The sequence below is a fragment of the Eublepharis macularius genome, chromosome 1 (genome assembly GCF_028583425.1).
Source record: "Eublepharis macularius isolate TG4126 chromosome 1, MPM_Emac_v1.0, whole genome shotgun sequence".
Lineage (NCBI taxonomy): Eukaryota > Metazoa > Chordata > Lepidosauria > Squamata > Eublepharidae > Eublepharis > Eublepharis macularius.
Genome location: NC_072790.1, coordinates 27,155,727 through 27,168,351, shown reverse-complemented (window position 1 = coordinate 27,168,351; position 12,625 = coordinate 27,155,727). Strand labels below are relative to the sequence as shown.

At 48.4% G+C, this 12,625-nt stretch overlaps 1 protein-coding gene across 2 annotated transcripts in view; it reads left to right on the top strand.

The window, feature by feature from the left end:
- ADGRF5 (adhesion G protein-coupled receptor F5) overlaps positions 1-12,625 on the top strand; it is a 99,123-nt gene that overhangs the window by 61,769 nt on the left and 24,729 nt on the right. For both annotated transcript variants that reach the window (XM_054996617.1, XM_054996609.1), the window contains exons 9-10: positions 925-1,137; positions 9,178-9,393. In XM_054996617.1, coding sequence (XP_054852592.1) covers positions 925-1,137; positions 9,178-9,393 — 429 coding nt within the window. The remainder of the gene's footprint in view (positions 1-924; positions 1,138-9,177; positions 9,394-12,625) is intronic.

Here is a 12,625-nt window from a genome sequence, read left to right as displayed (position 1 = left end):
TAAGTTGTCCTGAAGGGCAGAATATAAATAGAATGTTGTTGTTGTTGTTGTTGTTGTTGTTAACTTCACCCACACAACGAAAGTCACTGTCATCAGGGCTTTTTTTCAGCTGGAACACGGTGGAACGGAGTTCCAGAATCTCTTGAAAATGGTCACATGGCTGGTGGCCCCACCCCCTAATCTCCAGACAGAGGGGAGTTGAGATTGCCCTCCGCGCCACCGAGGGCAATCTCAACTCCCCTCCGTCTGGGGATCAGGGGGCGGGGCCACCGGCCATGTGACCGTTTTCTCCAAGGGCAACCCACTGAGTTCCACCATCTCTTTTCCCAGAAAAAAAGCCCTGACTGTCATAGAAAGCCTTGGGGGCACCATTATTTATACCATGAAGCTGTAAAATAGCCATGCCTGCCCTGTCCAAGCATCTGTTAGTCCTGGATGGATCAGAAACATTATTAACTGCTGGCTGTAAAGAAGGTTGAAATTTAAACTCACCCTGTTGCTCACCCCACCCCCCCTCCACTCGAGTGCTGTTTTTGTACAGGAAAATGGTTGAGTTTTGCTGAGTAAGCAAAAAATAGGAGCTTGCCGTTCCTTTGCCACATATTGGTGAGAAGCAGATTGGTTCAAAAAACAAAATCCATTGCTATTCATCGCTTTGGGAAACCCACATCTCACGTGAATCCATGGTATTTTTGAAGGAATGCACACATTAGTTAGCATCTCCAGGTACCACTGGTTCAGTGCCACGTCCAGAGCCTTCAACACACAGATTTTTTCCCCCTTGGATATGTTTTGATCAGGCCCACATGTATCTCTGTGAAGCATGATTTTTCTGGGTTAGGGGCACTCTGTATAATTTTTAAAATCAGAGGGCAATGCTCATTTCCCAGTGGTTTGAAAACGTCTTCTTTTCCCCCTCTCCAGGTGGAACAAACATCTCAATTTCCCCCAAACCCTTTTTCACGGGGGACACGGTAACCATCAGGTGTGACTCGAGAGTGGCTTCGAGCAACGTGACCTGGCATTTTGGGGGACATGCAATCTCCAACGGCAGCCAGCACTCCGTAACAAGTGCCTTTTCAGACACAAATGCATCATCGACGTTGAAAATCCGAAACATTTCCCCGACTGACTCTGGTAATTCTAAACCAAGGACAAAATGATGACTAGGTTGAGCCAGACCGGTGCTTGATCTGAGAGCTAAGAGGGCAGGAGTGGGGAGGAAGGAGGTCAGTCGGGCACTTGGTTATGAGCAGTACCAATGAGCCACCCACAGCAGTCAGCAGGCCTAACTGGGAAGCTTTTCTAGGGATCAAGCAGCAACAAATCCCCCAGCCTAGCAAAAGGCTTTTTCCTTGCTCTTTGAGCTGCGGTTATCCTGTCATTACCTCCTCGGAGCAAAGTTAAGTTAAGTCTGACATCCCTCCAGACCCAGGTTCAGGACGACTTTTACACTCAATCCTGCTTCTCTAAGAGCGGGACCACAAGTGACGCCTGACACAGGTTGGACACTTGCCAGCTTCCCTCAAGTTTTGATGGGAAATGTAGGCAGCTTGGCGGAATGTTGGACAAGTGACAGTTGAAAAGTCCATTGGACAGCAGTCAGAGAGTCAAGCTGCAAGACCAGGATGCCTACATTTCCCATCAAAACTTGAGGGAAGCTGACAAGTGTCCAACCTGTGTCAGGCGTCACTTGTAGCTTGGCTCTAACTACTGTCCAAGGGGTGGCTCTGTGGAACAAAACATCTGAACAAGGAGGCAGCCACTGCCAGCCCGCCATAGTTTAGGGTTCTGCAAACCCTAAACTGGTCTTCAGAAAAATTCAGTTTGGTAAGAGCGTGTGCCAAATGTTAGCACTGATGGTTGTTGTGGGTTTTCCGGGCTGTATTGCCATGGTCTTGGCGTTGTAGTTCCTGACGTTTCGCCAGCAGCTGTGGCTGGCATCTTCAGAGGTGTAGCACCAAAAGACAGAGATCTCTCAGTGTCACAGTGTGGACCAGATCTTGGCAGGTCATTTATATCTACTCAGGAGGGGTGGGGTTGAGCTGAGTCATCCTGTAAGAGTTTCCCAGGGTGTGGAATGCTAATGGCGGGAGGCTTCACTGTATCCTGAGGAGGTTCTTTTGCATATGGATTGGTGCTTGATGTGCTAATCTTCTCTGCAGGGCTATTGTCGAGTGTAGAGTGTTTTGTTAGCCTGGTGTTTTTCAGAACTGGAAACCATGCTCTGTTCATTCTTAAGGTTTCTTCTTTCTTGCTGAAGTTTTGCTTATGCTTGTGAATTTCAATGGCTTCCCTGTGCAGTCTGACAAAGTAGTTGGAAGTGTTGTCCAGTATTTTGGTGTCCTGGAATAAGATACTGTGCCCTGTTTGAGTTAGGCAATGTTCAGCCACTGCTGATTTTTCAGGTTGTCCAAGTCTGCAGTGTCTTTCATGTTCTTTTATTCTTGTCTGGATGCTACGCTTTGTGGTCCCGATGTAAACTTGTCCACAGCTGCAGGGTATACGGTATACTCCTGCAGAGGTGAGGGGGTCTCTACTGTCTTTTGCTGATCGTAGCATCTGTTGTATTTTTCGGGTGGGTCTGAATACTGCTTGAAGGTTATGCTTTTTCATAAGCTTTCCCATCTGATCAGTAATTCCTTTGATATATGGCAAAAACACTTTTCCTGTAGGCAAATGGCTACTCCAGAAATGAAATCCGAAGAGCAATCAAACCCAGGATGAATCAAACAACCAAGGAAAAACAGTCTCCTACAGGAAAAGTGTTTTTGCCATATATCAAAGGAATTACTGATCAGATGGGAAAGCTTATGAAAAAGCATAACCTTCAAGCAGTATTCAGACCCACCCGAAAAATACAACAGATGCTACGATCAGCAAAAGACAGTAGAGACCCCCTCACCTCTGCAGGAGTATACCGTATACCCTGCAGCTGTGGACAAGTTTACATCGGGACCACAAAGCGTAGCATCCAGACAAGAATAAAAGAACATGAAAGACACTGCAGACTTGGACAACCTGAAAAATCAGCAGTGGCTGAACATTGCCTAACTCAAACAGGGCACAGTATCTTATTCCAGGACACCAAAATACTGGACAACACTTCCAACTACTTTGTCAGACTGCACAGGGAAGCCATTGAAATTCACAAGCATAAGCAAAACTTCAACAGGAAAAAAGAAACCTTAAGAATGAACAGAGCATGGTTTCCAGTTCTGAAAAACACCAGGCTAACAAAACACTCTACACCCGACAATAGCCCTGCAGAGAAGATTAGCGCATCAAGCACCAATCCATATGCAAAAGAACCTCCTCAGGATACAGTGAAGCCTCCCGCCATTAGCATTCCACACCCTGGGAAACTCTTACAGGATGACTCAGCTCAACCCCACCTCTCCTGAGTAGATATAAATGACCTGCCAACATCTTTTCCACACTGTGACACTGAGAGATCTCTGTCTTTTGGTGCTACACCTCTGAAGATGCCAGCCACAGCTGCTGGCGAAACGTCAGGAACTACAATGCCAAGACCACGGCAATACAGCCCGGAAAACCCACAACAACCATTGTTCTCCGGCCGTGAAAGCCTTCGACAATACATCGTTAGCACTGATGTCTGCACGTGTACAGAAAAAAGTACTTTCGGATTGCATTTCGAGTTACTGTAGCAATCCTAAAAGGTGCCCAACATGGAGTTGATGGTGCTTGTCACCAGCACCACAAGTCTGTCTACAAAAGACATCTTACACGGAGATGCTCAGGTGACTTCCTTTCTGTGTGGTCTTATGTTCAAGTGTACTCTGTCTCCCTAGCAGGGCATGTGTATCCACCATGGGAGAACAAGTGTAAAATCTTTTGCTTCAGCGTCCCCATGTAAGATGTCTCGTGTAGAGAGACTGCACGAGGAAGAGAAGCTGAAGGGAAGGGAAGGGAATGAGCTGTGGGCCGGGAGGAGAGGAGATGGAGAGAAAGGGTGCCAGTAGAGATAGGGAGGGAAATGGCCAACGCCATGCTTTGTTATTCAGGGAAGATCACAGACAAGCACGAGACATCCCGAAAAGCTCCCAGGCCCTTTAAAAGTCTTCACATATTTCGAGTGACCTTTTCCATTTCATTTGTACATTAATGGCATGACAGAAGGCCTAAATGGGAATCTGTCATGTTCTCTTGTCTCATCTTGCATGCCACTGACAGTTTCTTTGGGTGTTTTCTGATGGTTCTTCTTTCTCCCTCCCCACCCCCGCCCCCCACAGAAAAAGCCCTTAGCCTGTCATCGTCATTCCTACTAATAGCGAACTGGGCATAGTGAACAGACCAGTGGTGTCTGTATTCTCAGACCTTTCAGTCAGTCACACATAAGCTGCACATATCCTGCTGGGAACTCAGGGCCAAGCTACAAGTGAGGAATGACACTTGAACGGCAAGTGAACAGACTCACATGTATTCCTCCCTGTTCACTTGCGCTCCACTTGCACTTACGTGATCAAGTGGAGCGCAAGTGAACAGGGAGGAATATACGTGAGCCTGTTCACTTGCTGTTCAAGTGTCATTCCTCACTTGTAGCTTGGCCCTTAGTTTCCAAGTGCTCTAGCAAGACTGTACCATGTGGGGTGTGCTCTAGCAAGACTGTACCGTGAGGGAAAAGGGGCTCCTCCCTTCCCTCTTGCCCTTTTCATGCCCTCGTCCTTGCTACTGGTTGTTCTAATCTCACACTATGTAATCGGCCTTGAGTCTCAGTGAGAAAGGCGGACTATAAATGACGTAAATAAATAAAAATAAATAAAAATAAATAAAATAGCCTCAGGGGCTAAGTGGGCAGTTATTTACCCTATTGGGACGCTGCATGTGTGTGTTGTGTGTTATGTGCCATCAAATGGCCTCCGACCTATGGCAACCTATGAATGAAAGACCTCCAAAATGCTCCATCATTAACAGTCTTGCTCAGATCCTGCAAACTGGAGGTCGTGGCCTCTTTTATTGAGTCAAGCCATCTCATTTTAGGTCTTCCTCTTTTCCTAGCATTATTGACTTTTCCAGAGAATCTTGTCTTCTCGTGATGTGACCAAAGTACGATAGCCTCAGTTTTGTCATTTTAGCTTCTTGGGAGAATTCAGGCTTGATGTGATCTAGAGCCCACTTATTTGTCTTTTTGGCTGTCCTTGGTACCCGCAAAACTCTCCTCCAGCACCACATTTCAAATGAATCGGTTTTCTTCCTGTCAACTTTCTTAACTGTACAACTTTCAGATCCATAGATAGGGCCAAACTACAAGTGACGAATGTCATTTGTCACTTGTAGCTTGGCCCATAGTAATGGGAAATACCACAGTATGGATGATCTTGATCTTGGTTCCTAGAGAGAATCTTTATCTTTAAAATAGTAAAGAGCCCAGTAGCACCTTCAAGACTAACCCACTGTATTGTAGCATAAGCTTTCAAGAACCACAGCTCTCTTCGTCAGATGCATCTGACGAAGAGAGCTGTGGTTCTTGAAAGCTTATGCTACAATACAGTGGGTTAGTCTTGAAGGTGCTACTGGGCTCTTTACTGTTTTGCAACTACAGAATAACATGGCTAACTCCTCTAGATCTTTATCTTCAAGGACCTTTTGTAGTTCCCTCACAGCTGCTCTTCTATGCCTTAATCTTCTTCTGATTTCTTCATTGCAGTCTCCCTTTTGGTTGATGATTGAGCCAAGGAATAGAAAAGCTCGAACCATTTCCATTTCCTCCTTGTCAACTTTAAAATATGTAGCTCCACCTTTAAACAAGCCCCAAGCAGGGTTGGCATCCAGGGCCGGATCAAGGGGGGGCAGGGGGGTAGCCTGCCCCAGGCGCCGCCAAAGAGGGGGCGCCGGGCACGGCTGCCAGCTGCCCAGGAGGCTGAGCGCAGGGTTGGGAGACCCTCGCCAGCCCCGCTGATGGGGCGGCTGGCTGGCTTGCCACGCAGGACCTCCCAGCCCTGCGCTCAGCCACCAGCGCGGCAAACCAGCTGCCCCAGCGCACGCCCTCGCCGCCGCCAGCTCTGCGGCTCACCGGGCGCTGGGGCGGCTGGCTTGCCGCGCAGGCGGCACAGGGCAGCGGGGCACGCTAACTGCACGGAGGGCCTCTTAGTCCTGTGCTCAGCCGGCCGCACGGCAAGCCGGCCACCCCAGCACCTGGTGAGCCATGGAGCTGTCGGCAGCAAGAGTGTGTGCTGGGGCAGCTGGCTTGCCGTGCGGGATGGCTGAGCGCCGGGTTGGGAGGTCCTGCGCGCGTGGCAAGCCAGCCAGCCGCCCCAGCGCACGCCCGTGCCGTCGCCAGTTCCATGGCTCACCGGGCGCTGGAGCGGCCGGCTTGCCACACATGGCTCCCACCCTGCATGATGACATCACAAAAGTGACGTCATCACGCAGCGCCGGGAGTGCGCATGCGCTGTGCGCACACAGAGCGCCCGGGCAAGGTTTGCCCCGGGCGTCCGCGCGCCTGAATCCGGCGCTGTTGGCATCTGAACATGGTGATGGGGGGGGCAGCTGTCAGGGCCTGTGGCTTCTGGTGGGGCCCACGGATGCTGACCCCCTACTGACACATCTCCTCCGATGCCTCCTTTCACACCCTTCCACCTCCTGATGGTGAGTGCTTTGTCACCCCTGCTCCCAGCTGCGTATGCTGCCTAGCTGAAGAAGGGCATGCGTGTGGTGCACAAAGCATCCGTGTTTCTGGTAGCCATGGCAACGGCAGTCCTAGCTGCATCCACCATCCAGCAACATCAGGGAAAGGGCGTCCAGGCAGTGGAGGGCCCTGCAATTGCAGATGTTTGGAAACCTTGTAAATGGCAAAGGAAGACACACAGGCAGGTGGGGGCAGGTGGGTTGGAGGGCAAGAAGAGGAGCCTAGTCATGGGCCATCAGCCACAAAACCTAACTGGCCCGGCTCTGAGAGCCCCACAAGTTGTTTGGAAGCTCCCAAATAAAGTGGTGGCAAGTGGTGTGCCACCTGGAGGGAAAAAAATCCCCATGTGAAAAACAATTTGTTCTCTCTCTGCCAGCTTCTCCTTTCTTTCATCTGCAGTCAGTTCAACTACAACTGTACATCTGGGTTTTCCCCACAGTGTAGCCCCTTGAGCTTCCTTCTATTGATTCTCCTCATTTTACATTAAATCGATGTACCGCCCTTTGTTTTGGCCATGTTTTGGAGGCGGCATTCCCTTTGGCCACGGAGTGCTCTTGCTGCCACCATGTGGCCTCTCTGTTCCAACACACTGTGGGGCAAGCTACAAGTGACGAATGACACTTGAACGGCAAGTGAACAGACTCACGTGTATTCCTCCCTGTACATTTGCCCTCCATTTGTCGTAGTGATCGAGTTGAGGTCAAGTGGAGGGCAAGTGAACAGGGAGGAATACACGTGAGTCTGTTCACTTGCCATTCAAGTGTCATGTGTCACTTGTAGCTTGGCCCTGTGTGTACTGTGTTGCCTCATTGCCAGTGGGTTTCTTTAGGGAGCTAGAAAATGTAGTTGGTTTTTAAGGTGCTACTGGACATGAATTTTGTTCTTCTACTACAAACCAACACAGCTACCCACGTGTAACGCTCTTCATGGAAGTGTAATCCTAAGAATGCTTTCATGGGCGTAAGCCCCATTTGAACAGCCCTGAATAAGATTCTGAGTAGACCTGCTTAGGCATGTTCCCCAGCACTGCCTTCTAAGCAGAATTACACCCTTCTAAGCCCGTTGGCACCGCTGGATTTAGAAACATGTAACTCAGTTTAGAATGGCACCATTCAACCGTTACGGCAGAAGCAAACGGGCATCTTATTTATTCATTATTGATGTCATTTATAGCCCACCTTTTGCACTGAGATTCAGGGTGGATTACATAGAGTCTCTCTACACAAGACATCTGACACGTGTTCTTCATGTGTCAGGAAATACAAGGTTAGCCGGGAAATGTAGTTTTGAAAGACAGAGACGGCGGAGATCACTTCAGAGGGAATGGATTCTCTCACAGCCCTCCACTGCCTCTGGCATCTCCACTTTGGGAGCCTTTGCCCTGCTAAGACTTGGTTAATTCAAAGTTTTAAGCAGCGAGGGCGGCAGGGTATAAGCTCTGGAAGGGGAGAAAGTTTGGCATGCCAGAGGTGGCAGAGGGCTGTGAGAGAATCTGTCCCCTTTTGGAGTGATCTCCACCAGCTCTGTCTTTTAAAACTATGCTTCCCAGCTAACGTTTCATCTCCCGACACTTGATGAACACGCGCTCAGGCATCTCATGTAGAGAGACTCCATGTGTGAGTTTAGTACAGTCGATTTCAAAGACATTTATAGGGTATATAAATGTGAATTTGCAAAGACATAACATCAGTGGAAATCCAATACAGAGTTGAGGAAATGCTGAAACAGAGCTTAAGAAATTGTAAGACTGACATTAAACAACACAGAACTACCCTGTAAGATCGTATGCAAAACAACATTCTAGCACATACTTAAAGCAACAGCAATAGCACACACTAGTGCAGTCTATGGTCCCTATCTTTTTAGGGAAGTCTCTCTTTGAGACCGCTTCTTTACAGTACCGCTCTCCTATCTGTGAGAAAGCCCTCTTGAATAAATCAGTTTTGCATCCTTTGAGGAAAGCCAGGAGAATTGGGGCTTTCCTGATCTCTGCCATAAGTTTCTACTAGCATACACTTTGCTAGACTAGAGTTCATTCCCCCAGGGTGCACCTGGAAAAAAGAGGCTGTAGCTCATGAAAGAAGAAAAATGGGTAAAGCCAGGGCTTTTTTTTCAGGGGGAACACGGGGGAACGGAGTTCCGGAACGTCTTGAAAATGGTCACATGGCTGGTGGCCCCACCCCCTGATCTCCAGACAGAGGGGAGTTTAGATTACTGGGCAATCTCAACTCCCCTCTGTCTGGAGATCAGGGGGCGGGGCCACCAGCCATGTGACCATTTTCTCTGAGGGCAACCCACTGAGTTCCACCACCTCTTTTCCCAGGAAAAAAGCCCTGGGTAAAGCTTTATGGAATCTTACACCAGGCCCGTTGTTTGGCTGACATCCAGTGTGTGTTGTTTCACCGCAAGCTGCCTTGTGGAGATGAGACAGGCTAGAAAGTTGATGAATGAGTCTTTGAATCCCCAAAAATTTAGGGAATGGGGGTGGGAAATTCCATTAGTCACCCATTTCGTTCCTGTTGCAGGCCTTTATAGCTGCGCTTTTACTGAAAGGGATCGTTCACCGACCACGATACACTTAGGTGAGGTTAACATCACAGTTTCTTCAATCCAAATCGTGAAGTCCGGGGACATTGTAATGGAGTGCAACGGCGAACAGAGAGAACTGAGCTGCTGCGTCGATACAGAAATGAGTTTCTTCAATGTTCAATGGAAACCGAATGGAGCGATCAACATTTCAGGTAGGAGCAAGCCATCTCTCTGCCTTGGGTGGGGGTTTCAGAAGTCAACTGTGAGGATGTTTTGCAATTCTGAATGCTTGTGCAAAGAGTGTAAGGCACATGGAGGGCTGTATAAATGACTGATAATAGGCTTTTGCAGTTGGGAAGTGCAGGGAATTGCAGGACACCCCACAAGCGCACAACTGGAAGCATTGGGTACCTCTATCTAAACAGCAGCTGGACAACATGATTTGGGATTGAGTCAACACAGAAATAGCTACATTCAGGCATCAGGAGGCAGCTACAGGGAGGAGCCATCACTGAAAGAGAGAATCTCTCCAGTTGAACGGTTGTTCTTTGTAAGAAAATCCACTCCGCTCGGAGTGGATTTCCTGTCTCCTGTTATGTTGTTGTCATCCCCCTTGAGCTCCTTAAGGATTTCTGAGAGAGAGAGAGAGAGAGAGAGAGAGAGAGAGAGAGAGAGAGAGAGAGAGAGAGAGAATCCTCCAGTTGTGATTCTCCTCAGTGGAGAATCCCATTGAGCAGTTAGTCTTTGTAAGACTACCCCTCCCAGCGAAGCTTGCGGGACCCGGCACATGAAGAACACACGTCTGGCGTCTCGTGTAGTTTGGCTCTCAATGGCTAAGCATCTGCTTTGCCCAGGCTTACCATTCCCCCACGCGGGATGGAGGCTGGGGCTTACTGCTGGGGCTTACTGCTGGCTGGGGCTTCCCTCTGCTGGGAGGGAGGATGACAAAAATGGGGGGGGGTTATAGCATCTTGATGCGCAGGCATCATTCCCCGTGCACCTGGAAGTGACATCAGCATGCGACTGGGGGATGCCAGGGACACTCTAGCATTTGAGAAAACTCGATGGTTTAACCAGCGTTTTCCTCAAAAGCTAGAGCATCCCTGGCATCCTCCAGCGACACTCTGATGTCACTTCCAGGCACATGGGGAGATGCATCAATGCATTGTGGGCAATATAATGACATCACTAGTGAACTGCTCCTTGAGCCTGTAAACCCCCCTACCTCCTCTTCCTCTGCTGTTTGTTGAGGGGACCAGGAAACCCTGGCTTTGCCCGTTCAGTCCCTGGAATCTCCTGTAGAAAGTATCTAGCTATAGGGGATGTGAAAGACCTCTATGGTAGGCCCCAGAAAGCCACTGCCAGTCGGAGTAGACCAGTGCTAACCTTGCACTTCTTCATTTCCCACATCTCTGTCCTAGCCAAAGCCACTTGAAGTAGAAGCAAGCTCCATGGATGCAAAGTGAGGAATAATCTGCATGCTGGGCTCAGCTCACTGCATAGACCAAAGACCTATTTGCTTTAGGGGGGAGGGATCCCCAGGGTGCCAGCCAAAGTGCAAAAAATGGACTTACGGAAGTAGAAGATGATGCAGTATGAGGAGGAATAGGGCATAATCCTTTTATGAAGAAGTGTCATCCTGAACACATCAGATATGAGTAGGCTTGCCAAGCCACAGCCTGCGATCCCCAGGGGCAATTAGGGGGTAGGGACTGGCACACCATGATGCCAGCATGATGCCACAGCTTCCTGTGAAAATTGAAAGTGACATCATGGGATGCTCAAGAATTTACAAAAACTCTATGGTGAAACCATTGAGGATTCCCCCCCCCCAAAACCTAGAGTGTCCATGACATTGCTTCCAGTTTCAACTGGAAGTGACATTAGCATGCCAGTGCACACTCCAATCCCCCACCCCCATTTCCTTCCTCCAGTAGTTTAGGCACAAGCAGGCAAAACAGTGGATTACCAGGAGGTCTCCCACTATAGTGGCTGGCAGCTGTCTGGTCCCTCAGTGAAAAGCGTTGCTGGGCCTGAAAGGCAAAAAGACCCAGACTATTGAGTCCTGGAGATGGAAGGGGCTGTATAGGCCATCTGCTCCCTGCTCAGTGCAGGAAATCCATTCCCAATGGATGGTTGTCCAGCCTGTGTGAGGAAAAGCCTACCTTCTAGGGCTGCCAACATCCAGGTGGTAACAAACCAATATTTAAGGGAAAAAACCTCAAAGGTCAAAAGAAATAAATTGATATTATAAATTTTTAAAATTTTTAAAAATATATTTTTTGAATTCAAAGTGCAAAGTGCTAAGGCGTCAGCATGCAATTTCTAATAAATATTACACATATCAACAAATCATTCCATAAATATCCAATAAATATCTAAATATACAATTATATACAAATACAGTCAAGAGTTCAGCCGGTAAAGTTCCATCCTATGAAGATAATACAAGTCTTCCAGAGATGTACTATGTGGTGTAGTTCTATTTGCTTGTTCCTTTATAGGTTCATTGGTGTTAATATGGAGTTTTCTTCAAAGGACAGTGCAGTCCAATGGTTATAGTTGATGGCCAACCATTCGCCCAAGAGCCTTGGGTACTGCCCGCTTGTTATTCTGTTTCGGCAAAATCTTTATCAAAGGTTCTTAATTTTACATAAATTACTCCAACACCAAGATTTTCATCTCCAGAAGCTCGTCTAGGCTCTTCTTCAATTTATTCCTTTTGACCTTTGAGGTTTTTTCCTTAGCTGTTGGTTTGTTTCCGACTCGGAGGAGCCCTCTTGCTTATTCTTGGTTAACATCCAGGGGGTGCCTGGAGTTTTTTTCAGAATTACAACAGATCCCCAGACTACATAGATCAGTTCCCCTGGAGGAAATGGCAGATTCAGAGGGCGGACTCTATGGCATCACACCCCCGCTGAGCTCCATCCCTAAACTTCACCCTCCCCAGGGCCCACCTCCAAATCTCCAGGAATTTCCCAACCCAGAATTGGCAACCTTATTACCCAGCCCCTTGGTAACTGGGTCCAGCATTTGTTTAGGTGCCTGCAGAGTTGCAAGGGGTGGTTGCTTTTGGTGGTGCCCAGAAAAACTTTGGGCTGCATTGTAGGTGTGGAGTTCCTTAGGAAGAGGTGCTGACGTCCGTGCCTACTATCACCAATAACAGATGGTTTTGAAATTTCGGGCTGGGCTTAGATGCAGAGCCTGAGAACGAATATCAAGACAGAACAACTGAGTGACACGTGCCCCTTCATTTTTAGTTTTGGTTTGAGAAATCCACCCATCTCTGCCTGATGCGCTTGCTGGTTGGGGCAGACCCTTCTCCCAGGAGCAAAACCCCTAAAAGAGGTGGGCACAGTGTGGTGGGTGGAGCCAGCCATGATTGGTGGTGCATGCTGTCACCTTGATGCGGCAAGGGCACTGCTGTGCATTAATGTTGCAGCA